Raw genomic sequence first — 27609 nt, forward strand, 5'->3', positions numbered from 1 at the left:
GTTCCTCCAGACCTAGGATTGATTGACCGGCGAGCCTTATGAGCCAGTATTCTCTTGACCGTAGACCGAGTGGTACTCGATGGGAGGATAACAGAAGTTGCAGATAAGTGTTGTAGATGTGATGTAATGTACTCGTGAATTGAACACTTCTACATACGATTGCGTTTTTGATGAGAATGTCGGGTGTTCTTTGAAGAAAATAAGTTAGGATTGGAAAGAGAGAGGTTCATATCTGTGTAGGCATTCTGTAAATTACAATTCGAGCATTACGTGATCTCGGATAGTTTTCGGTAGGTAGTTAGGGGATCAGATGCGATGAGATTCAACGATATGGGATGATCAGACGGATGAGACTGCTATAATCCTTCGAGGTAAGACTCACGATACTGACTGAGGTTGAGATGAGATTATAAAGTATCTACTCCTGTTGCTTTCAATCAGGATACACGGCATTTAAATAGGTATTTGTCATTTCAATTATCATACATTATCTAGGTATGAGGGACTAGTATTGGGATTCATAGAACAGACTTCTCCCATCCCGTTGTTTCGATTAGTAGGCTGAATTCATTCAATGTAGTATATTGTTGATGTAGCCTAGTATTGTATGCTCTGGTATTCTACAATATAATTACATTATGCATGTATGTGCTAATCTAGATCAGCTTTCTACCGCTTATCTTTGCTCATATGAAGGAGAAATACATCATAATTTGAGCCCTTCCTAATTCATATCCGTATCCGTATCCAAATCCAAATCCATGATCTCATCCATGCTCCTATCCCATCCCATATGCTCAAATCAAGAACCCTCATCTCATATGTGAGAAAAGCATTAGATATATAGGGGTATTTAGTAGCCTAATTATGTTACTCTACCCTCTAGGTTTCAATTTCGTCCACCCACTCGTTCCAGTTTTCTTGTCTTGGTCTTTGTCTTTAGCCGCTTTGGCTCTAACATACCTTTCTCTTTCTCTCCTCTCCTTATTAGTAACATTCGCAAGACCAAATGGAAGCCTCTCAGCAATAACCGCATTGATACCAGTCCCCTCGCCAACCATTTCAACTGCATCCATCACTGTTCTCATACTCATAAAACTCTGCATTCCAGCCGTATAGTCCCTCTCCTTGCTGGTATCAAAAATCGTATGCCCCTCATTTCTAGCGCCCACCACAACCCCATCGCTGCGCATTTCGTCCTCTATTGCCCACGCATCTTGGCTCAAAAGCTCCCATTCTGCATTTGCTACTTCGCTCATGAGCTTATTCTTTAGTATGTCGGCCATTTGGTTTGGACGTGGAAGCTTGAAACCTCGTATGAACTCTGCACCTTCTGCGCTCCCTAGGAATGAGAATGCAGACCCATGACTGGCCCATCCGATAGATGAGCGCCCAGGTTTGTGAGTGTTCTTGTCTTCACTTTCCACGTACCCCTTGGAATCGAGGCTTTTGGGTGGAGCAGGGCTGGGAGATTCGGAGCGTGGCTTTGGCGGGAGACGAGGTTTATCGCCTATGAGCAGTTTCCATAGATTCTTCCCTATGTTACAGATGTCTTCAAAGCTTGTGGTATCACTGTCTCCTACAGAAACCCCTTGGCTTTTACACAGCCAGGCAACATTGTAAGCGAGAAGGATTGCCCCTTCGAGGAAGGAACTATGGGCTACTGAATCCTCGTTCACTAATATGGGAAGAGGCTTATTGATCCATAAGGGTCTTGGTCGAGGCTGATAGGTATTTTCGGTATGGCGAGAGGTGGAGGGACTATTGCTTGATGAACTGGTTCCGCCAGGAAATGGTACATTGGTATGCATGTATGAGGAAGATAAAGAAAATATCGTAGGACGAGGATAATCGCGATGAGGAAGGGTTATTTCTGCAGGTAATCGAATAGCGAGATAATAAGTAGCTAGCATGAGGACATGCGCGATATGAGACAAGGAGGTAGATATTTGGGCTGGACTTGCAGCTGCAGACCATGATTAGCATTGTTTCTGTATACGGAAAAGGGGACATACTGTTCATCAACCTCAGGTCTACTATGTTGACGCCAGCTATTCTATATTCGTCTCCTCCATTGCTCCCTTTAAATCTTTGAAGCCCATACAAATTCGCAGATTCATAACAAAGATAAGCCCTGGACTCCCCGATAAAGTCATATGTCTGGTTCCACCTGTATTTCGTCCGCTGAGTGGAACCCTCAACTGCTTCTATCTGCTTAGTCCTACGAGCCTCAATTCCCTTTGAAGCCGAGGTAAGTTCCGCCTTCCTGCGGTCATTGGCAATCTTCTTCTTGTTGCGCTCCTCCTTTGCTCGCTCCAGGTTTGCTTTCAACTCATCTGCATGAGCAATAATTTGATTCGTGCGGTCTATACTTCTTTCCCGCTCAGTGATCAACGCATCATAGTTCGACTGGGTGACAGCCGCAGATTCCTGATTACTATATTTCCCCGCCTTTGAAAGGGGTAGCGGGTAGCGCCTGCTGATATCTCGATCAATCGCATCCTTTTCCAGGTGAACGCCAGCGGTTTGTACTCGAAGCTCGTATAGTTGGTTGCGCGCATCCGTGGGGCAAAGAAATGGCAGTTTCTGTCCACCTGTTCGAAAACATGTATCACACTGCATCTCGCGCAGCTTTTGATAAAGGCTCGTTGTAGCGAAGTTGTAGGATATGATGTAGGTAGTTAATAATTCTAAGCTATCAAAGGGTGCAGGTTTAATCTATTCTAGGGAGGCATGTAATACATAATGTGCTATGCAAGAAAGATTTGATAGTAAGAACCTCAATGAATTATGGATATATCAAAGAGCATTTGAAGTTGAATAGTAGTTATATATTCGAGCAATTAGGTACGGGGGTGTGTGAAGGTACGTCAGGCTGAATGACCTCAGAACAATGGATTCATTGCCTCGCCTTATCTTGACTCGCTTGCTTATCTAGTGCTTATCTAGTCAACCACATGACCAGGCGTCAGCTTCGCATTTCCCAAACGAGGCTGTCTCCACTGCAAAGGCTGTTGAACTTAAAAGCTGACCTCACTATTACGGCAGCTACGACGGTAATACTATCGGCTTCATTGGTTCTTCCGTTTCTGCCAAAGCTTCCTTGTGGACCGATTCTTAGCTCATTCTTAGCGATTATCCTTATTCATATTTCCTGATGTCTCAAGTAAACCACTCTCCTCCAAAAACCCCGCGTCGTCCAATTATGGCTATTGTAAATGAAAAGCTCGCGGAGAAATCAGCCGCCAGAGGTACCCCAAATACACCAGCTCTCACACCTTCCTCTTCTAAACTACCTCAAAAGATTCGAGGTGTTAGTCCAAGTCTGCAATATCCCCCCAGCATTCAAGCTCCTACCACGCAATCCCCAATCTCTTCCCCCCTCAAGAGGTCACACGTGTTACAGCATCACAACCACGCCGAGGATGTTGGCGAAGATGATGTAGACATGGCACCGCAAGTAGAACCAGAAGCCGGGTCAGACGAGACAATGATCAGTCTAGATGCCCCGAATCCCAAGAGAGACATTCCTCCGAAGAGCTGGAGTGAATTTGAACAACGCTACGCGACGGCTATCCAGGAATTGAGCGACGACGAGAACCGCTTGATTGAGGAGTTCCAGCATCTTTCTGACGTTAGTTCTTCGATCTGATTTGTATTACCAAAACTAATGATACTTGAAGGCTTTCGGCATCTGGGCAGAGGCTGCGGCGGAACGAGACAATGGGAGGGCATGGAAACGGCAAGTTGCATTGATTGATAGTTCGCAAGGAGCTACTGACTTTGTTATAGTTTGAAGACAAGAGAAAGATATGTACAGATACAGGAAAAGTCACTGGAAGACAAGAAGCTGCATTGTAAGTCGCTCTACCAACACTTCTCTTTTCCATGCTAAACCTTGTCCTTCAGATATAAAAGTTGTCGAGGCATTCAAGCAGGCTCTTCAACTATTCGGAGAGTGACTACTCGCTTTGCTTTTCGTTTTTACATGTTATAATCATAGACTCGATTTTGTAGAAGCCATATCTTTGCTCTATTTGGCTGGGACATGAGGCGCAATGAGGGACTGGCTGTGATGGATATTGGTTAGATACCCTCTTTCTGTTTGCTTATATATCGCAATAATAGCCATCGTACAGATCATAATCACAATTGCGAGAAAACATTTCGCTTCAGTAAAACAATTTTCCTTCTCTGCATATCTCATTGTTTCAATTGAAGTATCTCTTGGTGACCAATTTGTGATGGTCGTAGGAGGTCTTTAACATTTAAGCAATGTACCATGGATATCCTTAGAAAAGCTGAACCATACTCGCCTTCTTGGAAAGTTTTAATATTCTCTGGGTCATGTCATACCATGCAGGTGACTTGAAGAAGTTTCGAAATTCCTTTCTATTCAGCACAATGAAATGGTGGTGGCCGACCGCGCAAATGTTTATGTGATGTGATCTCCCACGTTGATGTCTCAGTTTCGTTTGTGGGTCCTCAGCTTTCGCGCTAGATTATACGCTAGAGTGATTCGGTCACCGTAGTCTACCATAAATTTTCGAAAACTTTCTCTATCCCAGGCTGAAGCTTCCCATCATCAACCAACATGACCACACAAACACCCGCGACCACGCTCTATATTGCGCGTCGCCATGTCTGCGCCGGAGGTTACACAGGTTAGTCCATATGATCTACTATGTTGCTTTCTAAAATGCTAATGAAACTTTAGGATGATCTCTTAGCTTTCCATGCCGCTCACCTTGGCGATACTTCAACTGAACATTTCGCGCAACAATTCTTGGGTCCTGTGGAGGATTACTATGAAGAAGAGGTTGACGATGACGGCCTTGGGTACTATCCTGACGGAGTCAAAAGAACTTTGACGGATGAACAAATCGCAATCTTTCGACATTCGGAAATCCAGGCCATTCTTCGAAAGCGCAGGCATGCTACAGAGTCCAATGAGACTAGCAATGAGCAACCTCAATCTGAAACCTCAAGAACCGTCCGTACAGCAAAGGTCGAGGCCGAGGAAGAAGATGGGGAGATTCCTGAAAGTTTTTCGCATCCAGAGCCAATCGGACCCGTGCTACCAAAGAAAAAGTCGAAAAAGGAATTGAAGAAAATACAAAAAGCGAAAGAAGCCAAAGAGAAAGGTTGGTTTAAGCAAAACGTCAAGCCCGATCTACGAAAGAGGACGTGGGATAAAGTTGAGAAATCTATTGGGTCTCTTGCGTATGACGATGATGAGAGTGGTGGTAATAGCCAGGCCTCAAGTTCAGCGCCGCAAAGAAGAAAGATCACGTATGATGATCCTTGAGCAATTCACAGCTTGACTCTAATCAATGCTTCGATGATAGCTTCATAATATCAAAAGGTTAGTAATTATTCATTTCAATCTGTTCGCGTCACCGACTTAAAATGATGAAAACTTTCGTATCGTCATCCTTAGTCTGAGCTGGCAATTATATTCGTGGGTTTCTCGGCTTGCTTTGGCTTGCCTTGGCTTGTCGATGTATTTCTCTTGTATACATTGCTAGTCTTGATGAGACATAATCTTCTCTCTGAAATATTGTTGAAGCTTTCACCTCTACATCGTTATGCACAAGCTTTGAGAGCCCCGTACTGATTGTAGTAGTTGTCAACTCTTGTCACGAATCTCATGGTGGCGTGATATAATTCATTGTCCATCTCAAATTCGCTCGATACACTTCTCTTCAGGTATGCATCAAGCATTTCATTTTCATTATTTCCCCTCGCTTTTATGATGACAAAGGGCCATGAGGCCTGAATAATCCCAGCTCGTCGAGTGCCTCACATTAAACACAGAGTGCATACTGAGAGAAGAAACCCGTTCTGAAAAGCTTTCATAATATTTGTCTTTGCAACCAATTTCAATTCGATGTGCTGACAGTTATTTCTAGCTCAAAATTCGACATCAATATCAGCACTTGGCTTGAGATCATACAGAAAAACGCTTGGGAGAAGTGTGATGTACGAAGGAGTGTAAGCGTGCAAAGAATGGCGGAATATTTGCATTTACCTAGGGAATTTTTGTCTGAGAGGTGGATCTGGGAATATTCATTCAATAGGTGTTAGAAACAAGACAAGGCTAGGCTGGCTTGTAGCCGCCTCATAAATCTGGTATCAATACATAGATCCAAGCTCCTGCTTCTTGCATTGCAACATTTCTGACCACCAAATCGTTCCATCACCAATCTTTCGGAAAATGAGTGATCCTCCAAGTTATGACCATGACCTGCTAAATCGGCTCAATGCTTTGAAGAAATCCAGTATTCAGCTCGACGCATCTCCGTAAGCAAGAAACCAAATACAAACTATGAATACATGCTAAGCTCTCAGTCGTCCACCACTAAATGTTTTTGTAAAAGAGTCGACCCCCGAAGCAGACTTGTCTGAGAGACTGCGTAGCCTACGAAACGGTACACCATCAAGATCTGGCACCAGTGAAGCATCCGCGCCCGCTAGCACCACATCGCCTCCACAACAATCCAGTTTCTACAACCAAGCCACGTCAAGTGATGCTGTTCCCCTGTTTTCAGATGATATCCACGAGGATAAATCTTTGGACGACCTTCTAGCAGAACTGGGATCTGGGTCTGAGTGGTTGAATCCTGATGATCCGAATGATATTCAAAAACTTCTTGATGAAGCTAAGAAAGCTTTGCCAGATCGTGATGATGTTGCTACAGATGGAGAGTCATCAAAGGGTTCTTCTGAGGAGAAAACTCGGAAGACTAATGTCTTGACAAGTGGTCTTGATATGTCTGTGTTTGCCATAGACGACGATGAGGCTGGGGAATCTAGGAATAATAACAAACAGATTGAGAGTTTAGAAGGCGAATCACGTGAAGCGCAGGATATTGTTGCCAGGCTGTTGGATGAGGTAAACTTGGAGAGAGGAGCCGAGGATGAAAACGAAGCAGAGGATTCCCAAGGAAATAATGCCATGAACACGGATGCGGGTGGGAATTTCTCATCTTTCCCCAAATACAAGCAGGATGCCGATGCCGAACCAAATTTTACCCTCCCATCCGCACCCTCCACGCTCCCGGAACCGAGCAGGAAATCGATCGATTTCGAAGACGATATTACTGCGAGATTGGCTGCGCTGAAGGGTCTTGGATCTACGACTGTTAACGATCTTGGGTTACCTTCTGCACCGACTACTCAACCGGTTGCTAAAGTGGCGAAAGAGTCGAAGGGGAAAGCTGGAGGATTAAAGAAATATACGGATGAGGAAATGGATACGTGGTGTATTATTTGTCAAGATGATGCGACGATTCAGTGTGTGGGTTGTGAGGGAGACTTGTATTGTGCGAGATGTTGGAAGGAGGGACATATGGGGGTTGATGCCGGATGGGAGTTTAAGAGACATCAGTGGCGGAAATGGGAACGTCCTGGTTAGTTGGTTGGAGTTGGGAGAGGGATGGAATGATAGATGGGGATTTTTTTCTCCAGTTACGCTGTTGATATAGATTCTTGTTTATGGGTGATGTGCATCCCGCTTTTGAATTAAAGAAGAGCTGGTAGTGCTGCCGTCATAAGGCTCAAATGATATAGATCTCAATTGAAATATCAACGAACGCAATATAAGCCATCGCCCAGAATCACAACATACCAAGCGGATTATGACATCGTGTTGACTGATCAAAGTCAATACATAACTTTGCAGCTGCAGATATTTACACGGAGTTGAATAGACTTATTATTAGGACAGATGAACAAGCTGGTTGGTTTAAATATCTCATTTTTGTAAATGTGCTGCTTATTTATGATTATACAATTTTTACTATAACAAATCATCTGAATATTGAGACGAAGATAATGCTGATGCTGATGCTAAATATAAGCAGATAGAGAGGGCAAGGAAAACAACAGATGGACAAACGAATCAAGTAGGCGAAACAAATTTGCAGCTGTAGGTAGGACATAAGGCTTTATGCTCTGGAGCTTTATGATCGGAATTGGGATAGGCTGTGGTCAACCTTCACAGACGATCAATGACTGGAGGCGTTTCAGTCGCCACGGAGTGAGTGAATATAAACAATTAAATTTCGCTATTGCAGTATGCTAAAAACAATCCCGCCCCCCTTCCTGCTACCATACCGCCGGGACCATACCCTCGTCCTACCAATTTCTCGATTGGCGGCATTGATTGCAATCATTTGAGAATTCGAAAGACATGCATTTCCCCTCACGTATTACCGAGTTCATATATACGCAGTGCAGAACTGAAAAACAAAATCCTCAAACCAATCGCGTGTATACTACACAAGATGCAAAACCCTAAATCAACTCCGTCCTTGTTTCCAATCCTGTCCAGATCCATCCGCCATCCGCCATCCACCCGACCAACCATTCATGGATCCAAAATAAGAAGATTGCAATTTCAGAAAGAAAAGATTGAGGTCGTCGTAGAGAACTAATCGTCGTTATGATCGTCATCACCACGAATTCCTCGACCAGCAGCACCACTACTAGTATTCTTCGTTTTGCCACGGATATCTTGCCATGTGGCACCAAATCTCCTACCAGTACTAGCAAGAAGGCCTTCTTCCTCATCAGCCTCAGCATCTTCATCAATCTCGCTAAGGTCCAACTTGGGAGTTCGGAACAATGCCGTAACGAAGACGATCAAAAATATTGCGAGGAAGACAAATTGAGCCCAAAATGCGAGAGCACCGAAGAATGGGAAGTTGACGGTAACTCTATTGAGGAAAGTAGACACAACGCTAGGCGTGCAGACCTTTTCGGAACCCTCGCCCGAAGAAAGCTCACTGCATGTTTTGATCAACTCTGGGTGGTTGCTACAATCTGGTTGGTCGCCAGGAAATTTAGTAGGGTTGGCGCAGAATGTTTGGGCACCATAAATTGCGTATTGTGGTGCTATTAACATGGCGATTGAGTAGTTTATCGCGAGTATGATCAAAGTTAACATGACGGTTGCCATGAGGAGAGCTTGTGGAGAGGTATGTCCCTTTCGTATTTCAAATAGTTTTACCCATAAGAATCGAAGACCGATAGCGGCGATTCCTGTGACTGAACTACTGAAGAGAAATAGGACTAACAGTGCCATCAAGACATAGTCAATTGGGAAGACTATAGATGACTTGACGAAAATCCAATTGATCGGCTGGAAGATATTGATACTAGGTATGAATTAGCCAAAAACTTTCAACGGACCGGGTCAAGATTATCTTACCTTCCTAGAATGTAACCACAATGTTGTTTACAGAATGAGTTCTTCGCCTTATCAATTCCTGTAATGAGCATAGAAACCCATATAACCAGGGAGAGAATAAGAAGCAGTATTCCTCCAATCAATTTGAGAGGTCTGAAGATTGCGCAAGTTTTGGTCCATGCTCTCACGATAAAGCTCTTCCCTTCTCCACGAGCTTCTGCGGCTAGACGTTCTCGTCTGACCAGAGTGCGCTCTTCACGATGCAAGGCTTCCAATTCTCGCTGGTCTTTAGCCGACAATCCGCCATCTCTCCCGGCATTTCGTCCCTCTAGTTGACGTTGTCGTTCTCTGTTTTGCTCTAGAGCTGACGCTGTTGTTTCTGAAAGCTGTGGCGCGCTGATTGAAGGTGATGATTTGATGAAAGATATGGGTAACAATGCCAATCCAACAGATGTGTAAAGTATGTATAACAACGTGCCCAATGAAATCAATAGGCCCAATGCGAAAGTTAAGGCACGCTCTCCGTGGTTCTCAGCCAAAAGACGTTTGAAATAGTCTAGATCCATATCGGATCCACGATTCTTTGCGACAGGTACAAAAAATCCAACCAAGAACAAAATCACGACCAGGACAACAAAAAATAGTGTGTATTTTGCGGCACTGAGGAATCTCTGGCCGAATGTCTGCGTGCCTTCCTCCGAATCGATTTCATCGTATTCTTCGTAAAAGAAGTATGTGAATGGGATAACAAGAAGGCATAGAACGGCATCCAAGCTGTATAATGCGTAGTAAACAATTTTTAGAGTTAGGAGGATGTTGTGGACAGTCTCGGGAGTTGCCCAGTCTTTCTTTGCACCAAGCTTCGAGGTCGTCGAGCTGACAAGAGCAATATCAACAGGAAGAAGTAGAACCGTTGCCAATAGGGAGGTCAATGTGATAATCGTGACGGTAGAAACCAGAGCTGAGCGGTCGCGTGGTGTTTGATACGTATAGGTGAAAATAGCTGCTATTAGAGCTACGATGCCTACAGCAACGGCATACGCAACCCATATAAATGCAGTCTGTATGAGCGCCATGTTGCAGGCGAGGAATGGATACTAGAATCGCAGATAGATATTAGCAGTGCTTGAATTGTTGATGAAAGAAATGAATGAGTATTTGGTGTGGTACGCATGCGGAAACTTAGCAAAGAAAAGGAAAAGACGGTATAAATGACGGGAAGAAGATCATCTTAATATACCTCGCGAATGTATCAAATGGATTTCAAGTATCGATGGTGTTTTTAAATCGATATCGTCACCAAAACACTGTTGGTCTTGTCTTGTTCGAAATCAAGAGGAATCCGATCTCGAATATATTAATTGTGTTTTATGTTGCTTTGATTTGCTTTGCTTTGTTTCCTGTTATACCAGCTCACCAGTAGTCAATATTCAGGATTCTAGACGTCTGACGTAAATGGGCGTTGGTTGCGGGGATCAGCATTCAGGACCGCCAGGACCTCCAAAAGCTGCATGAAGCTTCAAGGGACAGTGATAGGTCAATACAGTCGTCCAGCACCGAGAACGCTAAAATTTGTGTAAATCGCGGGTCGCGACGCACCGACATTTGACTGGACTGATAATCTTGAGTATCCATATCAACAACTTCAACAGAAGTTCGAATTTTACGACGATTTGGTGCTTTTAATGCTCTACTTTGGTCCATAATGCAATGCTATACGGAGCTGACACCTCCTACAGCTGTCACACATTCCTTATCTCTCCCCTTCTTGTCCGCAGATGCCAGAAACCTCGTCGTCGCAAAATCCTCGTTGCTACAGATATTTACAACCAAGACCGTATCCGTGGATCTCGACGACCTATCTGGAAGGGATTCTTCGACAGCAAAAGATGACACAAATATTGATCCTAGAGTTAATAACGATGACGGAGTCGAAGACTCTTTTCTCGGCACAGATTCGATTATACAGCGACCAGAATTAGCTCGAACAACGAAACTCGTACTTATAGCTGAATATAACTTATCTGGGACGGTCACATCTCTTGTTCGGGTGAAGACTATATCGTCAAAGACTGGAGGTGAAGCACTTTTAGTGGGATTCAAGGATGCAAAGCTCAGTTTGGTGGAATGGGACCCAGAACGGCCCGGCATATCAACAATCTCAGTCCATTTTTATGAACAAGACGAACTGCAAGGAAGTCCATGGGCACCAAGTCTTTCAGACTGTGTCAATTACCTTACTGTCGACCCAGGAAGCAGGTGTGCTGCATTGAAATTCGGAGCGCGGAACCTTGCAATTCTGCCTTTTAAACAAGACGAAGATGTCAATATGGACGATTGGGATGAGGAGTTGGACGGGCCTCGCCCTACGAAAATTTCACAAAAGACTGCAGCGGAAGATGGAAACTTAGATACACCATATGGATCCTCTTTTGTTCTACGATTATCTTCACTCGATCCCAACATCATCTTTCCAATCCACCTCGAATTTCTGTATGAATATAGAGAGCCAACTTTTGGAATTCTCTCGTCTACCATGGCACCATCTTCGGCTTTACTGCAAGAGCGTCGAGACCACTTGACTTATATGGTGTTCACCCTGGATATACATCAAAAAGCGTCGACCACCATTCTTTCCGTTGGAGGGTTGCCTTACGACCTCTTCAGAATCGTCCCACTAGCCCCACCTGTGGGCGGAGCTCTTCTAGTTGGTACTAATGAGTTGATACATATCGATCAAGCTGGTAAAGCTAACGGTGTTGCTGTCAACATGTTTGCAAAGCAATGTACTGGCTTCAGTCTTGTGGACCAGTCTGATCTTGACCTTCGGTTAGAAGGTTGCAAAATTGACCAACTATCTATCGAAAATGGAGAGATGCTCATTATACTACATAGTGGCGATATTGCTATCCTGAGCTTTCGTATGGACGGAAGATCGGTCTCTGGCCTAAGCATTCGACGAGTAAGTGCAGAGTTAGGAGGCGCCATATTGACTGGAGCTGCGTCATGTGTAAGTTCTCTTGGCGCAGGATCATTATTCGTTGGAAGTGAGGTATCAGATTCTGTCATTCTAGGCTGGAGTAGGAAGTCGGGACAAACTTCACGTCGGAAGTCAAGGCTTGACAGTTCAGCAATAGCTGAAGTTGATGAATCCATGCTTGATGATGAAGATTTAGAAGATGATGACGATGATCTGTACGGCGATGGACCCACAATCACTCATGCTACTGCAAATATTACTGCATCAAACAGTAAAATGGGTGACTACACATTTCGTATACATGATTCCATGCTCAACATAGCACCAATCACAAACATCGTGTTCGGAGAAACCGCATTGAGTTTGGGTAAGGAAGAAAAGCTAAAACTTAGCGGTGTTCAGAGCGAACTTCAGCTCGTAGCTGCTGTCGGTCGTGAAAAGGGAGGCTCCTTGGCAGTCATTAATCGTGAAATCCAACCAAACGTCATAGGCCGATTCGAGTTACCAGAAGCTCGTGGTATATGGACCATGAGCGCAAAGAGACCGGCACCGAAAGGATTACAAGTCAATAAGGAGAAATCTGTCACTAGCGGTGACTATGGCGTCGATGCTCAATATGATAGACTAATGATAGTTTCCAAAGCTTCTGATGCCGAAGATGCTATTGACGAATCTGCTGTATATGCATTAACGGATGCCGGTTTTGAAGCTTTAACTGGGACAGAATTCGAACCAGCCGCTGGATCCACAATCGAAGCTGGTACGCTTGGCAATGGCATGCGTGTTGTTCAAATTCTAAAGTCTGAAGTGAGAAGTTATGACGGTGGTAAGTTCGCACCTTTCCTTGAATCATACCCCTTTCAACTCGTGTGGTCGGATGGATGGGCATGTAGGTTGGGACAAGTCTTGGGGAAATTTTGTATTTTCCGCTTATATGTTTTCGCCGTCCGGGGCGCTATCTGGAAATCTATCATATCCTATAGCAACAATGAAAGCGAATTATCAACATTACAACTGTGTCTCATGCAATCTGTTCCCTGCGACATGCCTCTTCGCGCCACTATATGATTAATTAGAAGCGTAACTGACTCTGTATCTGTGGTGTAGATCTTGGTCTTGCACAAATATTGCCGATGCTCGATGATGAGACGGGAGCAGAGCCGAAGATCATCAGTGCAAGCTTCGCAGATCCATTTCTCCTACTAATAAGAGACGATGCAAGCATTTTTGTTGCACAATGTGACGACGACAATGACCTTGAAGAGATAGAAAGGGTTGATGATATTTTGCTTTCTACGAAATGGCTGACTGGCTGTTTGTATGATGACTATAGCGGAGCTTTCTCCGATGGCAAATCGAACAAGGCAGGGGAGAATGTTAAGATGTTTTTACTTAGTGCGGGTGGAGCACTGCACGTGAGTTTTCTTCCAAACTTTCCACGGTTCAATATTTAACACTTTCAGATTTACGCACTGCCCGATCTTTCTAAGCCAATTTATGTCGCGGAAGGAATATGTTTTGTTCCGCCTGTGCTTTCAGCCGATTATGCAGCCAGGAAATCGGCAGCTCGGGAAACCTTGACAGAGATATTAGTAGCTAACCTAGGAGATTCTGTTTCTCAATCCCCTTATCTTATTGTAAGAATCTGCACTTGAATCTACTCCTTTATGTACTAACTGATTTAGCTTCGACCCTCAAACGATGATCTTACCATCTATGAACCGTTCCGAATAAAGTCTGCGTCTCCGGATCTTCTCTCATCTACACTTCAATTTCTGAAGATACAGAACACGCATCTGACACAAGCTCCTGATGTGTCTGCTGAAGAGCAGGCCGATGGAGCTCAACAGACCAGCGATAAGCCAATGCGAGCTATCTCAAATCTCGGTGGATACAGTACTGTCTTCATGCCAGGCGGATCTCCAAGTTTCATCATCAAGAGCTCTAAAACAGTACCCAAAGTTCTCAGCCTGCAAGGAACAGGAGTTCGTAGTCTTAGTAGTTTCCATACCGAAGGTTGTGACAGAGGATTCATCTATGCCAACACAGAAGGAGTCGCCCGCGTAGCACAATTCCCACCAAATACCACGTTTGCCGACATTGGAATGGCCCTACGAAAGATTGAGATAGGTGAAGATGTTCACGCTGTGGCATATCATCCACCGCTACAAACATATGTTATAGGTACTAGCACCTTCACAGACTTTGAATTGCCCAAAGATGATGACCACCGCAAAACTTGGCAAGAGGAAAACATTACCCTAAAGCCATCGATCGAAAAAAGCTTTCTCAAATTAATCAGCCCTGTCAACTGGTCCGTCATCGATACCATCGAACTTGAACCCTGCGAACTCATAACCTGCATAAAAACGATGAATCTGGTGATATCAGAAGTCACCAACGAGCGCAAACACTTGATTGCCGTTGGAACAGCTATAACCAAAGGAGAAGATCTCGCAACCACTGGTCGCCTCTACGTTTATGATGTCGTTACCGTTGTTCCAGAACCAGATAGACCTGAGACAAACAAAAAATTAAAACTGATCTCTTCTGAGATCATCACTCGTGGTGCCGGTGGTCCCGTAACTGGTCTTTCCGAAATCGGAACTCAGGGTTTCATGCTTGTTGCGCAAGGCCAAAAATGTATGGTCAGAGGTCTCAAGGAAGATGGCACAAACTTGCCAGTCGCATTTATGGATATGAATTGCTATGTTACTTCTGTCAAGGAACTACCTGGTACAGGTCTCTGCGTAATGGCGGACGCTTTGAAAGGTGTTTGGTTTGCGGGATATACAGAAGAACCGTATAGGATGCTACTCTTTGGAAAGAGTGCTGCGAAGATGGAAGTACTGTGTGCAGACCTATTACCAGATGGAAAAGATCTATTTATTGTGGCTGCAGACGCTGATGGGAACTTGCATATTATGCAATATGATCCTGAACGTATGTTGTGATTTTCATTCCATTTCCTGTTTTCTCGGCCAATTGGCTTGCACTAACTCCTTGACTTACAAATACACAGATCCCAAATCTCTCCAGGGCCACCTCCTCCTTCACCGCACCACCTTCTCCCTCGGTGCTCACCACCCCACAACCATGACACTTCTCCCCACCACCCGACCACTACCCCCATTAACTACCGCCCCCTCTCCATCTCCTAGTCCCTCACCTCAAGAAGATACTCCCTCTCCTTCTCAACCACTCCTTCTCACTTCTCGCACCGGCACACTCGCTCTTCTCTCACCTTTAACAGAATCCCAATACCGACGCTTCGGCACCCTCGTTTCACATCTTACAAACACCCTCTATCATCCCTGCGGTCTCAATCCCAGAGCATACCGAATAGACAGAGATGCAAATGAGGGGATTGTAGGAGGAAGAACTATTATTGATGGAGGAGTGCTAGGAAGATGGATGGAACTTGGGAGTCAGAGGAGAGGAGAAGTAGCTGGAAGGGTAGGAGTTGATGTTTTGGAGTTGAGGGACGAGTTGAGTGGATTACGTGGAGGCTTGAGCTTCATCTAGAGGAGATTATATGTAGAGGTGTGGGTAGTAGTTGGCGGTTAGAAAATGATATGATTTACTGCATCGCACAATCGGGGTTTAAAAAGCGCTGATTGTACAAAATAGGGGCAAGCGAGCGAACCCCAATTCAATACTAGTTTATCTTTCTTATCCCAAATTCAGTTATCAGATTGCATCGCATTTTCACTTCAAAGACGCCCGACTCAATAATTCAAAATAGTAGGATTGTACTAGGTTTGTTTCGTTTAGCCAGACCCGTTATTATTAAAGCCACACGGTGAGCTTTCCTAGGTTATAGTTCAAGTGAAGGGCATAATATGAATCAAAAGGGGTTGCTATCACAATAATTTCCTCTTTTCTGAAAGAAAAAAAAAATACGCGCATGTCAAGTCAAAACTTCAAAATCGCAAATCAATTATATGAGTCTAATTAGAATAGTTGTATAGATTCTGACTGGTTCCATTTAGGAGTAGTCTACCCTTCATAGCTCCAGTCAGAATGAAAGCGCAAGAAAGAAAGAAAGGAAGAAAGGAATTACAACATCATGCAATCAATCCAAGTATTCAAATCTGGGGATCGATGCTTCTCTCCTCCTCCTCCAACAACAAGAAAACAACAACCACAGCACCTAGGACATCACAACACCAACACGAACAACACTCTCTCCTTCATATTCACTCATCACTCCCCCTTAAAAGCATCCTCATAATCTTCCCGATACCTCTGACTCTTGATTTTTCGATCCATATCCCGTGCTTTGCGAGCCTGTTTGCGGATCTCCCGAGTATTTTCTCCTCTGGTTACTCTGGCCATGTGTTTAACCTCTCTAGAAACGAACGCGCGGGTAGCTTCGCGAGCGCTGAGTTTTCTGGTGCGGGGAGAGTATTGGGGGGGAAGAGGAGAGAGACTTTGGACGAGAGATTGGGCGGCGCGTATTTGAGACATTTTGGGTGGAAGGGGATGAAGACTTTTGGTTGTTGTTTTTGATTATTATGCTTTGAAGGTCAAATCTGGAGGAGAAAAATTCAGGAGTAGGCTGCTATACTTCAATGGTTTGGAGAATTTGGAAGGTTGTTTAGTTGTGAATGTGATTGTAATTGATGAAACTGGGTAATAGAGAAGCAAATATTAGGTAGGTTTATATACTCCCCTCGAGCAGTTGTTCAGGATCTGAACTCCATAATGGAACAATACCACAACAGATACAATATGATTCAAGGAAGACAAATTCAAAGGTTCTCAGACGAAGAAGTTCGAGGCCGAGATAGCCAGTAGCAAAAAATGGGAGTTCTTTGTAATTCCAAGTTCGTGTTTGACCCAGGGGTACCGAGCTTCCAGGTATTACGCCACAATTACCACAGCACAAAGATATTCCAATTATGAACAACGCTGCAACAGAAAAAGAATGATGCGAGAAACATGTTTCGAAATAAACAATGGCATTTTTGAAAGGAGTGGGAAGATTTGATCGAGGTTTGTCTGAGCAGGTAATTTTGAGCTTCGAGATTTTCAGGAGGTCTCGGAGGTTCCCTCTCGAATCCAAACCATACACGTTCCGTTCTTCAGTCGGACAATGAGAATAGAAGAGCATGGAACTTCAGAGACATGCATTTGGTGTACCTACAGTATCGCACCCATAGCCTCCAATCCATCTATATCCCATTCCCCACCCAAATCCATCCAAAAATTCTGCTCATCAAATCCATCCCAAGAGCTCATATCCATATCACCCAACACTGGCAATGCATCTGAGCTCGCCTGTTCATTTACCACACCCCCCAATCCAGTATCAACCTGCGTCAACGTGGCCCCTTCAATAACATCCTCGTTCCCACCACGACTACCCTCCACCGCGTTCCTATCGACTCTGAACCCATCCCCCAACGGCTGCGACTGCGCCGAATTCCCATAAGCCGCAACCTTCTGATCATACCACCCCTTCACTAAACGAATCTTCCTCGCAAACTTGTCGAAACAATCTGTCCAGCCCTCTCCTACCCTTCTTCCATCACTGCCCACCTCTGCGTCTTTCCCCCATTCTCCATCTTCGGTAGTGATGTTAATATCTACAAATTTCGCTTTATCGTTACGCTCTGCTAGCTCTTTCAACACCCAGGAGAGATCGCAGACTTCGCGGACGAAATTGAGGGTCCAGGAGGGAAGAAGTGGATTTTGGTAAAAGGACAGACGGGCGAGAACCATGAGGGCATAGGCGAGGAGGGACCATGGGGCAATAGGTTGACTTAGATAGGTGGACGGAGGAACAGAGAGAATTAAGTGGACGAAAGAGCGTGTGTGGTGGAGACAGGTGTAGAGAGATTGGAGGTGAGACGGATGTAAAGGCGGTGGGTGAATTGTTCGGGTTGCTGAAATAGATTGAGGTGATTGCGTTGCGTTTGTGGATATCCAGCCATTAGTCAACGCGACTTCATAGAGACGGATGGTAGAAATGTGATGGTGAAGCTGTAGGATTACTGATTGTATGTATTAGTTCCTTAATTACAAGAGCCATTTAAGTGAGGAAGCCTAAGTGAAATACATGATTTCAACTTATAAAAAAAGAATGAATTGAAACACGTACCATCATCTTGTAGAGCACTAGGAACACCCTTCTTCAACACATCTAGCTCCATCTGAAATGAACCCAACTTCAATGCAGTAGGGACTTGAATTTCACCATCATTCTGAACAAGTAAGACCGCTTGCCCAATCTTTTCTCCAAGATGCGATATCTTCACTAACTCAACTAGTAAGAGATCTGTAGTATGTTCTGGTTTCTTCTCTATGAAACGAACACATTCATCAAGATGTATGGAATATCTCATAGCATCTATGCGCTGAAAGCCCGTTGCAACTCTAGACGTAAATTAGCAGTATGTATTGAAATGGAATAGAATAAATTCTGAAGCTTACAAAGAAGTTAGATAGAATAAACCAGCCAAAGCCCTTCTCTGCTCCATGGTTCTTCTTGAGAAATCTCCCGCTGTGGCTCTACTGTGGCCAAATGGATACCTGAATCTATCGGCTGATGGTGGTTTATTCAGTCCCAAGTCCCCAGCAAGCCCCATTGCTAAGCCTATGAGATTGTTCAAGTGAGGATGGCCTAAACAATGGTAATGATACCTAATCATTTGTATCTGTCAGTAAACTACCTTTTCTAAAACAAATTATGCCACTTCTAGCCTCCAAGTCTCTGAACTCGAGCTTCTTTGGTATCCAATAGACGTCTTATTCGTTCAGACAGCAACCGAAATTGCACTTCTTGCCCACCTGCCCAACAAGAGCGTTACAGAAACGAAAGAAAAAAACACACTACTCACCACCCACAAAAAACCAAAATCGTCTGCAACAACTCCAAAGTCTTTTCCCTCCTCACCATAATCCTCTCCGTCAAATCCCTCACCAACGCCGTCTCATAAACCGTCTGCCTCGGTAAATTATAATAACTCGCCGCCATCAAAACCGCCTTTCCCAGCACCGGTTTGCTCGCCACCCATTGCTTCCCGGTCAATCCTCCCGTTTCAATAACCACAAAGGGAAATTTCGCCGTCATTTCCATCTGGTATAATCTTACCAGCCTCTCGATCTCCTTATCGTTGGGCTCGAGATCCGAGTTGGCGTGGGCGAGAAGACAGGCATTTGTGCTTTTTTCATAGACGGATTGCCTTTTACTCGGTTCGAGAGGTTTAGGGATGACATGGGAAGTATTTCTGTTAGGAATTGGATTTGCCGCTTCTGGTTTGAGGAGGGGTGGTGATCTGGGGAGGATGTTTTCATTGGTGACTAGTGGAGAGAATGTCGGCGTTGCATCTTGGGAATGAACGCCTTGTTGTTGCTGTTGCAGGAGATCCACAATTCCATCAAGTTTCTTCTCTAATTGTGCAACTCGACTAGAATCGACATCAGAAGTGTGATAAATTTTTGTGGAGAGAACAATCCATACGTAGTCTTTTGAGGCTTGTGAGTCCTTATAGAAGGAGTTTGTGTCACACAATCTTTCTTTAGACGATGACATCTATTATGATTAGTAAATAGCCTAGTATAATAGCCACGAAAACTTCAGTCATATGTAGGTACCTTTCACATTTCGCACTTAATCCTCCCGGTCGTGGTACACATTTTGCTTTTGCCAATGCGCAAGTCCTGCATGCCCGGGAGCTGAGGTGACTCTTTCCCATATGATTGGTTGTTGACATCACGTATTTCTAAATTCGATTTTCATATATCGAGAATATTACCTCAATGTTAAACGGAGAGGAAATGGTAATCCCAACCCGTCGCCGTTGGGGATTTATCTTTCAGAGGTTGGACGCTGTGGGGCGGGACCGGAGCAAAGTCGTCTCCCCGCTCCCGGTCCACGAATCATGTCATACACCCCTCACAGGCATAACATCCAATACATCAAGAACAATGGGGACAAGAGGAGTAAAAAAAACAATATATTATATTTTGAAAGACCGCGCATGGACTATAACGCGATAAACACAAAATCTTGAGTTGATTTAGCCTATCTAGAGTTCGCATTAAAACTTTCAATGCTCGACGAAAAGTAAGAGCAGAGGGTATGCAACTTCGGTCGCGTAAAAAAATTCATCAACGCCTGGTCCCGCAACCCTCCTCCAGATCCCCCAATCGAAACGAACATCCCCATGATTCTCATACTCGATGTATTAAAGTGAAGTATGGAAGGCGGCTCTGAGAGAAGAACATCATCAAGCCAAATGGCATAACGCTATTCAGAATTGGACTAGCTCATATGAACGTTAAAAGTCAAAAATGAGCCCGTATATGAATGTCGGGTAAGTTTTTAAAGTCGTATCGGATGGAGTGAAATCATGTAGTAGGAGCTGGGGTACCACGTGCAGCCGCCTCATCAGCACGAATAGGTGCAAAGAAAGGATGGGCCATGGCTTCCTTAGCAGTCAAACGTTCCTAAATCACATGTCAGTATATGTAAGACGAGGCTTGATAACGGTAGGCATACTTGGTGATCATATCGGAGAAGTTTGTCTAAGAAGTCGATAGCTTCATTAGTAACAAATCGTTGGTTCTCAGCGTTGACAAAGCTGTGCCAGTTCTTCTTTGGGAATCTGCCTAGAATATCGTCATATTGTGCGTCAAGCTCAATCTCGTATTTGTCGAGGTAGTCGAATAAATCTTCAGTGCCGAGAACTTTAGCAATTTTGACTAATTGATCCGAGTTGCTATTTCCGTGGAAGAATGGTTCCTTTCTGAAAATCATCGAAGCGAACATGGCACCTAAAGACCACATATCCAAGGAGTAGTCATATTCCTGGAAGTCAACAAGCAATTCAGGTCCCTTGAAATATCTTGATGCGACTCGGACGTTGTACTCGGTGCCTTGATGATAGAATTCCGCAAGACCCCAATCGATAAGTCTCAACTAATCCTACAAGTCAGTCAAGGTAATCTTCCAGCTATTGAGAATCCTACCTTTCTGTTCTCATGATCAATCATCACGTTATGAGGCTTGACATCTCTGTGCATAATGCCTTTGCTGTGACAAAAGTCCAATGCCTATCGACGTTAGAAACTTCAAGGATTTCTGAAAATTGGGATATCATACCTTCAAGAGCTCATAAATATAAAATCGGACATCGTAATCGATAAACTTAGGGTAAAGGCTACGGAAGTCGGTGTTGTTGACGAATTCGAAAATCAACGAAGGTGTTTTGCTCTGCATCATGAATGAGTCGTCTGTTTCTTCTTCAAGGGGTTGTTCAAGGCCAGTGAGCGCGCATTTGCCCGTCTTCCCAACTAGGGAAAAAGGTTCGCCTGGGAGAGAAGGAAAAGTTGGATTTACTTGACTATCCCTAACAACGTCAAGGAGGGCGACAATATTTGGGCCTCCTGACAAGTTCTGTAGGATCTTGATCTCTCTCTTGATCTTCTTCTTCTTGACCGGCTTCAACACCTTAATCACACATTTTTGGTAGTTGGCCACATTGATTCCCTCAAAGACTTCCGAATACTTTCCTCGTCCTACATGGACACACATCCGCGTGTCAGTAAGCAGCACACACATAGCCACGAGCGGGTAAAAGCAAAACAACTCTTGGGGAAGGAGGTATTGCCGACTTACCAATCTTGCGCACAACTTCATAGTTCTCCAATACGCCCCAGGTAATATTTACACTATCATAATCCCAATATGCCCGTGGCATCTGCTGGTTGACATCCGCATAGACGCGAGCCATTTTGCGGCCGGCCTAGTATGGGAAGGCGGCGCCGCGCAAATCGTGTAGAGACCGCCTTTTCGAAAATATCGAGATCTGGAGTGAGTCGCCGATTGATAAGAACCTGATTGTTCGACCGGATGGTTCTGGCAAAGATTCGCAGGATGACCTTGTACGATGTTGTAGAAAATAATGATCTGATGTTGATGTGCTACGAATTCTTGATGGATGGTAAACACACCCCGCGCTAGCGCAGGAGTTATTTTCGATCTGGTGGCCTTAAATAAAAGGTTACCGACAGCCTTTTCAAAAGTTGGCCAAGGCTGAATGACGAATAATAATTTTTGTTATCAAGCTTCATCTTTCGCGATTATATAGTACACCTTTTTCCCATCGCAAAGAAATCTATCGGAGGATTATCAATGCAAAGGCATATCAAACAACAGAACTAACGCGAATATGCTCTACGATCTCAATATTCCTTGGTCATCAAGTAAAGACCCTCTTGATCTCCAAAGGACAATCTCATTTCTTTCAGAATTAGGCTACGGCACCATAGCTCTTAATCATATCCAAACTGGACCGCTTCCTTCCACTATAACAAACCCAATACCTACGAAATTCCCTTTCACAGTGCCTCCCAAAACAGTCATTCTCCGCCGTTGCACCCTCACTCTCTCCGATCCCTCCCTCAACCACCGTCTCTCAGCTATTTCATCCGCCTACGATATTGTCGCAGTTCGCCCTACCACAGAAAAGGCTTTTCTCGCAGCATGTCTTAATCTAGCTGAGCACTCTCTCATATCCCTTGATCTCACACAACGATATCCATTTCACTTCAAACCTAAGCCTCTCATGGCTGCTGTACATCGTGGCATTAGATTTGAGATATGTTACGCGCAAGCTACGATGGAAGATTCAAATGCGCGCAAAAACTTTATAAGTAATTGTCTGGGCATATTCAGAGCTACGAGGGGAAGAGGGATTGTGATAAGTAGTGAAGCCAAGACTGCATTGGGTATCAGAGGCCCAGCAGATGTAGTCAATTTGATGGCAGTATGGGGATTGGGTAGAGAAAGAGGCATGGAAGGATTGGGCGACAATCCAAGATCGGTGGTTATAAATGAGGGACTAAAAAGAAGTTCTTACAGAGGATTGGTGGATGTGGTTTATGGTGGTGAACGGAGCGTTGCGAAGGACACCGAAATCAGCGAGGCACAGAAGACTAAAGTAAATAATGGGGAAAAGGGAAAGGGAAAAAGGAAAGCCGATGATAATAAGGAGGTGAAGGAGAACGAGCAACCCCAGATAAGTAAGAGACAGGCAAAGAAACAGAGGATGGAAGCCTTGAAAGCCGCCGACTCCAATTCGAGCTCATCGAAGGAAACAACTCCTACAGCTCCTGCAATCATAGATACTAATAATACAATAAAAGCGAAAGCTAATAGTTGATTTTAATATTTATTTGCTATTTTTTTCCCTTGTGGCGTCATTTTTTGAACGTATATTTACAACGAATTTGGTATCTTTCGGGAGTATAGCCCTACACAATCTAATATTACTTCTCTTTTAAACCCATTTCATTACTATTCGAGCATCAAGCTCTGATCTCAGACCGCTGTCGCCACAGCAAGATTACCAAGGACTAAACTGCTGGACAAGGAGAATGTGTTGATATCCACAGGATTTGGCTGTGCGACTTGTGCAGCTCCCAGTGCAGGAGCTGGTGATCCTCCAGCTTGTATCGCAGCTGATGTGGTGACACTCGCGACTGTAGCTCCTTGAATAGCAGCTTCAGTTAAGGATGTGCTAATTGATGCTGCTGTTGTAGCACCTTGCATTGGAACTTTGATATCGGGTTAGTTCCATGGAAGATATCTTAAATGTGGATTCAACATACCTGATACCATGACGGTAGTTGTTTGCATCATAGTCATAGTAACCATAGATGTTACCACTGACATTTGCGTAGCCATCATAGTTACCATTACTTGCTCAGTCTCGGTGACTGTTTGGGTAACCATTTGAGGTAGTGGAGTGACAGTAACGGTAGGCGGAGCTCCTGAAGCGAAGACAGTCGAAGTGAGGAAAGAGAATTGGCCACTGGAATTGTTAGTTTTCGACTAGTTTCTGAAAGACTGATTTTCATACCCAGTTCCGGCAGCTTGTACTGCAGCTCCTGTTGGCGCCGCTGCTCCCTGAGCAATCTTTGTGACAGTCATTGTCTTTGTGATTTCCTTTGTCACCGCGGGTGCTGCGCTCGCTTTCCCCCCTCCTTCGAGAGCGGCAATGATATCACTTAAACCTCTAGCTTCATACCGATATCCCTAGATTATCGTCAGCCACCATAGACAACATGAACCACCTCTCAAACCATACCTGTGCAAGACCTGCCGCCCCCACTGCCACTAATAGCGATGCTCTTATAAAGCTCTTCATCCTCCTCTCCAATATTGCCGTTATATAATGTAATTTGGTATCCTGCCCTTCGATGTTTGAATTTAGGTATTAATGAATGTACTCAACAGCCCAGCCGTTGTATGAAGCAAAGAATATGAAAAGTAATGAGTGAGCGTGACCTGCAGCTGCAGAATTACAATTGATTAGATGACAAGAGATTTAAAAGAGAGTGCTCAGATGATAAGTGATTCAATGAGGGAACTGGAAACAGATATGCACACGATCCTCAAGCCGTGCATCAATGAGCCTTGGCGCTATGATTGAGAGTTGAAGCACTGCAGTGCGTAGTCCTAGATGTAGATCCCCGACGCCCATGGGAGAATCATGGACGGATGAATATGGGATCGTGGCGCCATCAAATCTACGAACCGCCAGGGGTATATGATTCAATTTTTATATGAATAGGGAAGCTTTGCCAACACTCACAGTGGCACACTGGAGTCAGACATGACAAAATGATTGATTCGATCAGGTAAAAACGGAAAGAGTTCAAGGGTCCCGGCGGTACGATTGAGTGAAAGAAACTCGACGCATAACATAAACAGCAGGGAAATCCAGTAAGGATACGAGACTAGTGCAAAAGCACACTTTGCAAGTGGTGGCTTGAAATACTTTTGATAGAATTTTTGCCTAGGATGTAAGAGATGCAAGAATCTCAAACGTCAGAGAGTTTTTGAAAGTACACCTGGTATGGGGAAAACGAATCCCAGACGTGTGGGGTTTCAGACTAGCTTGGCGGCGTGAGAATTCCCAAACCGTTGTACAAATTGTAAGCTCCAAGTATGTCGTCCAATGAGGATTATGAATCCTGGGATGGCAAACAAGCTTTGTGCAGACTCCATCGGGTTTCCTTGGGTGTATAAGGTATAGTGGAAGTGGAATCAATGAATTTGAATGGAGTGCGCGACGATGTTAGGGAGGATTACGTTGAAATGTTTGACCCCCATCAGAAACTCGAAATTCGCAACGAGAACCTTTATTGCTGTTGTCCTATCGGATCTCGGATCTAAAGAGTTTTGTGATGGAATATGTTTAACGACGACTTGGATGTGTAGATCAGCTTTATATACCTATCTGTGGATATCACATGCAGATTGTGGTATCTTGTGGAAGCAATTCCCATACGAAGTTGTTTCTTACTATGAGACGCAACAAATTTGGAAGATTAGAAGGATGGAAGACGATTAGAAATATAAGATATATTAAATAGAAATATAAGATATATTAAATAGAAATATAAGATATATTAAACCCAGGATATGTAGGTCCACGGGTATGTTCATCAATCCTAAGAATGATCAAACCATCAGCCTTGCATAGATTACCTAGTATAAATGCTAGTGCCGAGCATACTGACACGTGACAAAGTAGAAAATTCCAGACGCCGGGACTCGGGTAGCAAATGAAGCTTAAAAGTCAATAGAGAGGATCGGGCGTATTAACTTCCGACTTCTATCTACAATGCTGTACTCCGTGTCCGTACCTACCAGCTAGCAATCTACATTGGACTCTGATTATTATAATGATACTCCAGCTAGCCGAGCTAGCCTCGATTGATATGTAAAATTTGATTATTGATTAATAATCAGAAGAGACTACCCAGTACCCATCTAGATAGAATACGTCACGATCTAGCGAAGATTTATCACCAAGTACCAAGCCAGAAATGTCGATTTCACAGATGTTTCAACGATGAAGGGGAGAGGAGGAAGAACCGCAACGGAGTTTCGTGGGTGTCCGAAGTGCATTTACATTTCTCTATCTATCTCCAAACCAAACATTTTTAAGCCACATCGGTCATTTCATCCTCTTTGATGCGGTGCCTTTGTGACTATTACACTCCAGTATCAATTTAACAATACCAAGACCGGTACTAGGAGGTAATTTCTACTACAAGTTGACTCGATTACACGAACGGCAAGTTCTAAGAGCTAGGCTAGGCTGACATCAAGCTCCCTCAACACGGCAAGAAGTAGTGCCTTGTCATCCCAAGATCCCATCATATTTACTTTTCTTCCCCCTCCAGTGCTCTGCTTCGAGACATTTCCACCACGTCGAACCATTGTGAAGGACCATAACCACCATCGCATTTAGACACGTTCAACTGTATATCGCAGATATGACCGTCGTCCATGTATTAGATGATTACTACCTCGCAATAACGTTCTTGATTACAGTTGCGTATCAATTGTTCTTCTTCGCAATTGCATTTTCTCTCAAATTTGATAAACTTACAGGTCAGACCAAGCCTATTTTTCTCGAAATATACTCGATAGCTGCTAATATTAATTTCAGATTTTGCTGGAGGAACAAATTTCGTTGTACTTGCCATCATAACGCTTGCATTCAGTGGCCATCACCATGCACGTCAAATCGTTGCCTCTATTTTTATCATGGTATGGGGAGCACGCCTATCAGCTTTCCTATTATTCCGGATCCTGAAAACCGGAAAAGATGATAGATTCGATGATAAGCGTGACAATTTCTTCAAATTTCTTGGCTTTTGGGTATTCCAAATGTTCTGGGTTTGGGTTGTCTCTTTCCCGGTCACCATATTGAATTCCCCAAAAGTCACGAGATTCCCACAGCCTGCTTTCGGCACCGCTAGTGATATCGCGGGAGTCATTCTCTACGCAATTGGGATTATCATGGAGAGTGTGAGCGATATTCAGAAATATCTTTTCAAAGTCAACAATAGCGACAAGTCGAAAATCTGCGACAAGGGTTTCTTCTCATGGAGTCGTCATCCAAATTATTTTGGGGAGATCATCATTCAGTTTGGTAGGCCATCTCATCTAACTACACATTTCTCTCGCTAATGAATCGCAGCTATCTATATGATTGCAGTCTCACCTGCCGCCGAAGGCTATGTTCATGGTGGAGCCCGTTCCGCTCTCTATGCTTCAATTCTCGGTGCAATCTTCCTCACTACCCTACTCATGTTTGTATCCGGTTTGACACTCCAAGAAAGACCTGGTGCAAAGAAACGATACGAGAAGGACAATCACTGGGAGGAATACTCTCGATATCTAAACCGAACGAGCATTCTCATCCCTTTCCCACCCCAAATCTATGAGAAACTCCCTACGATATTGAAAAGGACAATTTTCTTGGAATTTCCCATCTATGTATTCGATCCAGCAAAGCATTCTGATGTCGGAAGAGGTCAGCATGGTGCAGAGGAAGGTCGTCAATCGCATGGACGAGATCGACAAAGTACTGATGCTTTGGCTCATTGAGATAAGCCATGCATA

The 27609-nt window shown here is 44.1% G+C and overlaps 11 protein-coding genes across 11 annotated transcripts; 6 read left to right on the forward strand and 5 right to left on the reverse strand.

Moving 5' to 3' along the window:
• Window positions 1–875: 875 nt before the first annotated feature.
• On the reverse strand, window positions 876–2622 carry EAE98_001243 (uncharacterized protein; the record flags this gene model as incomplete). The annotated part of the gene is made up of 2 exons (XM_038948861.1): window positions 876–1966; window positions 2016–2622. 2 exons carry the CDS (start codon window positions 2620–2622, stop codon window positions 876–878), a joined length of 1698 nt encoding a protein of 565 aa, XP_038815127.1.
• Window positions 2623–3205: 583 nt separating this feature from the next.
• EAE98_001244 (uncharacterized protein) lies at window positions 3206–3962 on the forward strand (the record flags this gene model as incomplete). The annotated part of the gene is made up of 4 exons (XM_038948862.1): window positions 3206–3634; window positions 3684–3742; window positions 3793–3857; window positions 3910–3962. 4 exons carry the CDS (start codon window positions 3206–3208, stop codon window positions 3960–3962), a joined length of 606 nt encoding a protein of 201 aa, XP_038815128.1.
• Window positions 3963–4640: 678 nt separating this feature from the next.
• Window positions 4641–5308, forward strand: EAE98_001245 (uncharacterized protein; the record flags this gene model as incomplete). Its single annotated transcript, XM_038948863.1, has 2 exons — window positions 4641–4664; window positions 4718–5308. The coding sequence occupies 2 exons, from the start codon at window positions 4641–4643 to the stop codon at window positions 5306–5308; spliced, it is 615 nt and encodes a 204-aa protein (XP_038815129.1).
• Window positions 5309–6217: 909 nt separating this feature from the next.
• On the forward strand, window positions 6218–7417 carry EAE98_001246 (uncharacterized protein; the record flags this gene model as incomplete). Its single annotated transcript, XM_038948864.1, has 2 exons — window positions 6218–6303; window positions 6352–7417. The coding sequence occupies 2 exons, from the start codon at window positions 6218–6220 to the stop codon at window positions 7415–7417; spliced, it is 1152 nt and encodes a 383-aa protein (XP_038815130.1).
• Window positions 7418–8041: 624 nt separating this feature from the next.
• Window positions 8042–10712, reverse strand: EAE98_001247 (uncharacterized protein). Its single transcript, XM_038948865.1, has 3 exons — window positions 10434–10712; window positions 9215–10290; window positions 8042–9161 (listed from the first exon to the last, which is right to left on the reverse strand). The coding sequence occupies exons 2-3, from the start codon at window positions 10267–10269 to the stop codon at window positions 8435–8437; spliced, it is 1782 nt and encodes a 593-aa protein (XP_038815131.1). The 5' UTR covers window positions 10270–10290; window positions 10434–10712; the 3' UTR covers window positions 8042–8434.
• A 34-nt stretch (window positions 10713–10746) lies between these two features.
• Window positions 10747–15906, forward strand: EAE98_001248 (uncharacterized protein). The gene is made up of 5 exons (XM_038948866.1): window positions 10747–12999; window positions 13281–13588; window positions 13637–13810; window positions 13859–15116; window positions 15196–15906. Exons 1-5 carry the CDS (start codon window positions 10899–10901, stop codon window positions 15696–15698), a joined length of 4344 nt encoding a protein of 1447 aa, XP_038815132.1. The 5' UTR covers window positions 10747–10898; the 3' UTR covers window positions 15699–15906.
• A 1412-nt stretch (window positions 15907–17318) lies between these two features.
• EAE98_001249 (uncharacterized protein) lies at window positions 17319–20023 on the reverse strand (the record flags this gene model as incomplete). The annotated part of the gene is made up of 6 exons (XM_038948867.1): window positions 19776–20023; window positions 19642–19713; window positions 19019–19588; window positions 18612–18821; window positions 18280–18554; window positions 17319–18172 (listed from the first exon to the last, which is right to left on the reverse strand). The coding sequence occupies exons 1-6, from the start codon at window positions 19892–19894 to the stop codon at window positions 17319–17321; spliced, it is 2100 nt and encodes a 699-aa protein (XP_038815133.1). The 5' UTR covers window positions 19895–20023.
• A 101-nt stretch (window positions 20024–20124) lies between these two features.
• On the reverse strand, window positions 20125–22108 carry EAE98_001250 (uncharacterized protein). Its single transcript, XM_038948868.1, has 5 exons — window positions 21802–22108; window positions 21286–21701; window positions 21153–21236; window positions 20683–21102; window positions 20125–20630 (listed from the first exon to the last, which is right to left on the reverse strand). The coding sequence occupies exons 1-5, from the start codon at window positions 21914–21916 to the stop codon at window positions 20532–20534; spliced, it is 1134 nt and encodes a 377-aa protein (XP_038815134.1). The 5' UTR covers window positions 21917–22108; the 3' UTR covers window positions 20125–20531.
• A 246-nt stretch (window positions 22109–22354) lies between these two features.
• Window positions 22355–23347, forward strand: EAE98_001251 (uncharacterized protein; the record flags this gene model as incomplete). The annotated part of the gene is made up of 1 exon (XM_038948869.1): window positions 22355–23347. The coding sequence occupies one exon, from the start codon at window positions 22355–22357 to the stop codon at window positions 23345–23347; it is 993 nt and encodes a 330-aa protein (XP_038815135.1).
• A 158-nt stretch (window positions 23348–23505) lies between these two features.
• On the reverse strand, window positions 23506–24334 carry EAE98_001252 (uncharacterized protein; the record flags this gene model as incomplete). The annotated part of the gene is made up of 4 exons (XM_038948870.1): window positions 23506–23741; window positions 23796–23998; window positions 24047–24222; window positions 24275–24334. The coding sequence occupies 4 exons, from the start codon at window positions 24332–24334 to the stop codon at window positions 23506–23508; spliced, it is 675 nt and encodes a 224-aa protein (XP_038815136.1).
• Window positions 24335–26474: 2140 nt separating this feature from the next.
• Window positions 26475–27594, forward strand: EAE98_001253 (uncharacterized protein; the record flags this gene model as incomplete). Its single annotated transcript, XM_038948871.1, has 3 exons — window positions 26475–26592; window positions 26651–27136; window positions 27185–27594. The coding sequence occupies 3 exons, from the start codon at window positions 26475–26477 to the stop codon at window positions 27592–27594; spliced, it is 1014 nt and encodes a 337-aa protein (XP_038815137.1).
• Window positions 27595–27609: the final 15 nt, after the last annotated feature.

This window comes from Botrytis deweyae (assembly GCF_014898535.1).
Source record: "Botrytis deweyae strain B1 chromosome Unknown BDEW_002, whole genome shotgun sequence".
NCBI lineage: Eukaryota > Fungi > Ascomycota > Leotiomycetes > Helotiales > Sclerotiniaceae > Botrytis > Botrytis deweyae.

What these genes read in the sequence shown, in the direction of transcription:
- EAE98_001247 (XM_038948865.1), bottom strand. Translation starts at nt 10,269, where the DNA reads ATGGCGCTCATACAGACTGCATTTATATGGGTTGCGTATGCCGTTGCT. An exon ending in TGTGGTTACATTCTAGGAAG is followed by an intron (nt 9,162 to 9,214) that starts GTAAGATAATCT and finishes ATTCATACCTAG; the next exon opens with TATCAATATCTTCCAGCCGA.
- EAE98_001248 (XM_038948866.1), top strand. Translation starts at nt 10,899, where the DNA reads ATGCAATGCTATACGGAGCTGACACCTCCTACAGCTGTCACACATTCC. An exon ending in AGTGAGAAGTTATGACGGTG is followed by an intron (nt 13,000 to 13,280) that starts GTAAGTTCGCAC and finishes TCTGTGGTGTAG; the next exon opens with ATCTTGGTCTTGCACAAATA. An exon ending in TATGCAATATGATCCTGAAC is followed by an intron (nt 15,117 to 15,195) that starts GTATGTTGTGAT and finishes ACAAATACACAG; the next exon opens with ATCCCAAATCTCTCCAGGGC.
- EAE98_001250 (XM_038948868.1), bottom strand. Translation starts at nt 21,916, where the DNA reads ATGGCTCGCGTCTATGCGGATGTCAACCAGCAGATGCCACGGGCATAT. An exon ending in TGAAGTTGTGCGCAAGATTG is followed by an intron (nt 21,702 to 21,801) that starts GTAAGTCGGCAA and finishes GTGTCCATGTAG; the next exon opens with GACGAGGAAAGTATTCGGAA. An exon ending in ATATTTATGAGCTCTTGAAG is followed by an intron (nt 21,237 to 21,285) that starts GTATGATATCCC and finishes TAACGTCGATAG; the next exon opens with GCATTGGACTTTTGTCACAG.